This window comes from Carlito syrichta, unplaced genomic scaffold (assembly GCF_000164805.1).
Source record: "Carlito syrichta isolate Samal-C Ts95f unplaced genomic scaffold, Tarsius_syrichta-2.0.1 Scaffold130370, whole genome shotgun sequence".
Lineage (NCBI taxonomy): Eukaryota > Metazoa > Chordata > Mammalia > Primates > Tarsiidae > Carlito > Carlito syrichta.
The window spans coordinates 11,746-12,399 of record NW_007074466.1 but is presented as its reverse complement, the minus strand read 5'-3'; the positions used below and the strand labels follow the sequence as shown (position 1 = coordinate 12,399).

General features: G+C 69.1%; 1 protein-coding gene across 1 annotated transcript in view; it reads right to left on the bottom strand.

Annotated features, from left to right (window-relative positions):
• FBXO24 (F-box protein 24) overlaps window positions 1-521 on the bottom strand; it is an 11,142-nt gene extending 10,621 nt beyond the window's left edge. Inside the window, exon 1 of the mRNA XM_008048954.2 lies at window positions 163-521. Coding sequence (XP_008047145.1) covers window positions 163-201 — 39 coding nt within the window. The 5' untranslated portion in view covers window positions 202-521. The remainder of the gene's footprint in view (window positions 1-162) is intronic.
• Between the last annotated feature and the right edge of the window lie 133 nt (window positions 522-654).

The following is a 654-nucleotide window of genomic DNA, read 5'->3' as shown; positions in this document are numbered from 1 at the left end:
CGCGGCCCTTCAGCTGTGACAGCCGCCCGCGCCTGGGATGGGGAAGCCGCCCGCTCACGCCCGCGACGCCGGCGACCTCCCTCAGACGTCCGGCTCGCACTCGCCACTCCAGCCCGGGCCGGCGCTCACGTTCCTCCACCCGGTCTCAAGATTCTAGCTCACCCTCCTCCTTCTTAGCAAAGGGACCGCCTTCTCGCCCATACTATTGGCAGGTGGAGCCGTCCCTCAGACAAGAGGCCGGGCCATGTCCCCTCCGAGGATCTAATTGGCCTTCTTGACAGTCACTCTTCTGTATCAGGCTTGCGATTGGTCTTCGTTGGAGGCGGGCTGGCGCTCCCCGCTTGCCGTCTCTCTGCCGCCGCCTCCTCTAGCCGAGCGCCGGCGTCCCCGCCTCCTGGTTGAACCTGATTGGCTCCATCTCCGGCCCTAGGCATTGTGATTGGATGCGGCGGCGCGGGGCGGGACGGCCGGGAGCATCGGCCGTTGGCGAGCGCTCCATTCTACTCCCCCTCCCTTCTCTCGCCGGGCTCCGGGGCCGGGGGCTCCGCCCCGCGGGCGGGTTCTGATTAGCTGCTTCCGACGCGTCCCGGGCCCACGATTGGTCCGCCGGGTCCCTGACCCGGCTTCCTCCCTCCTGCGGCGACTACGGCGGCC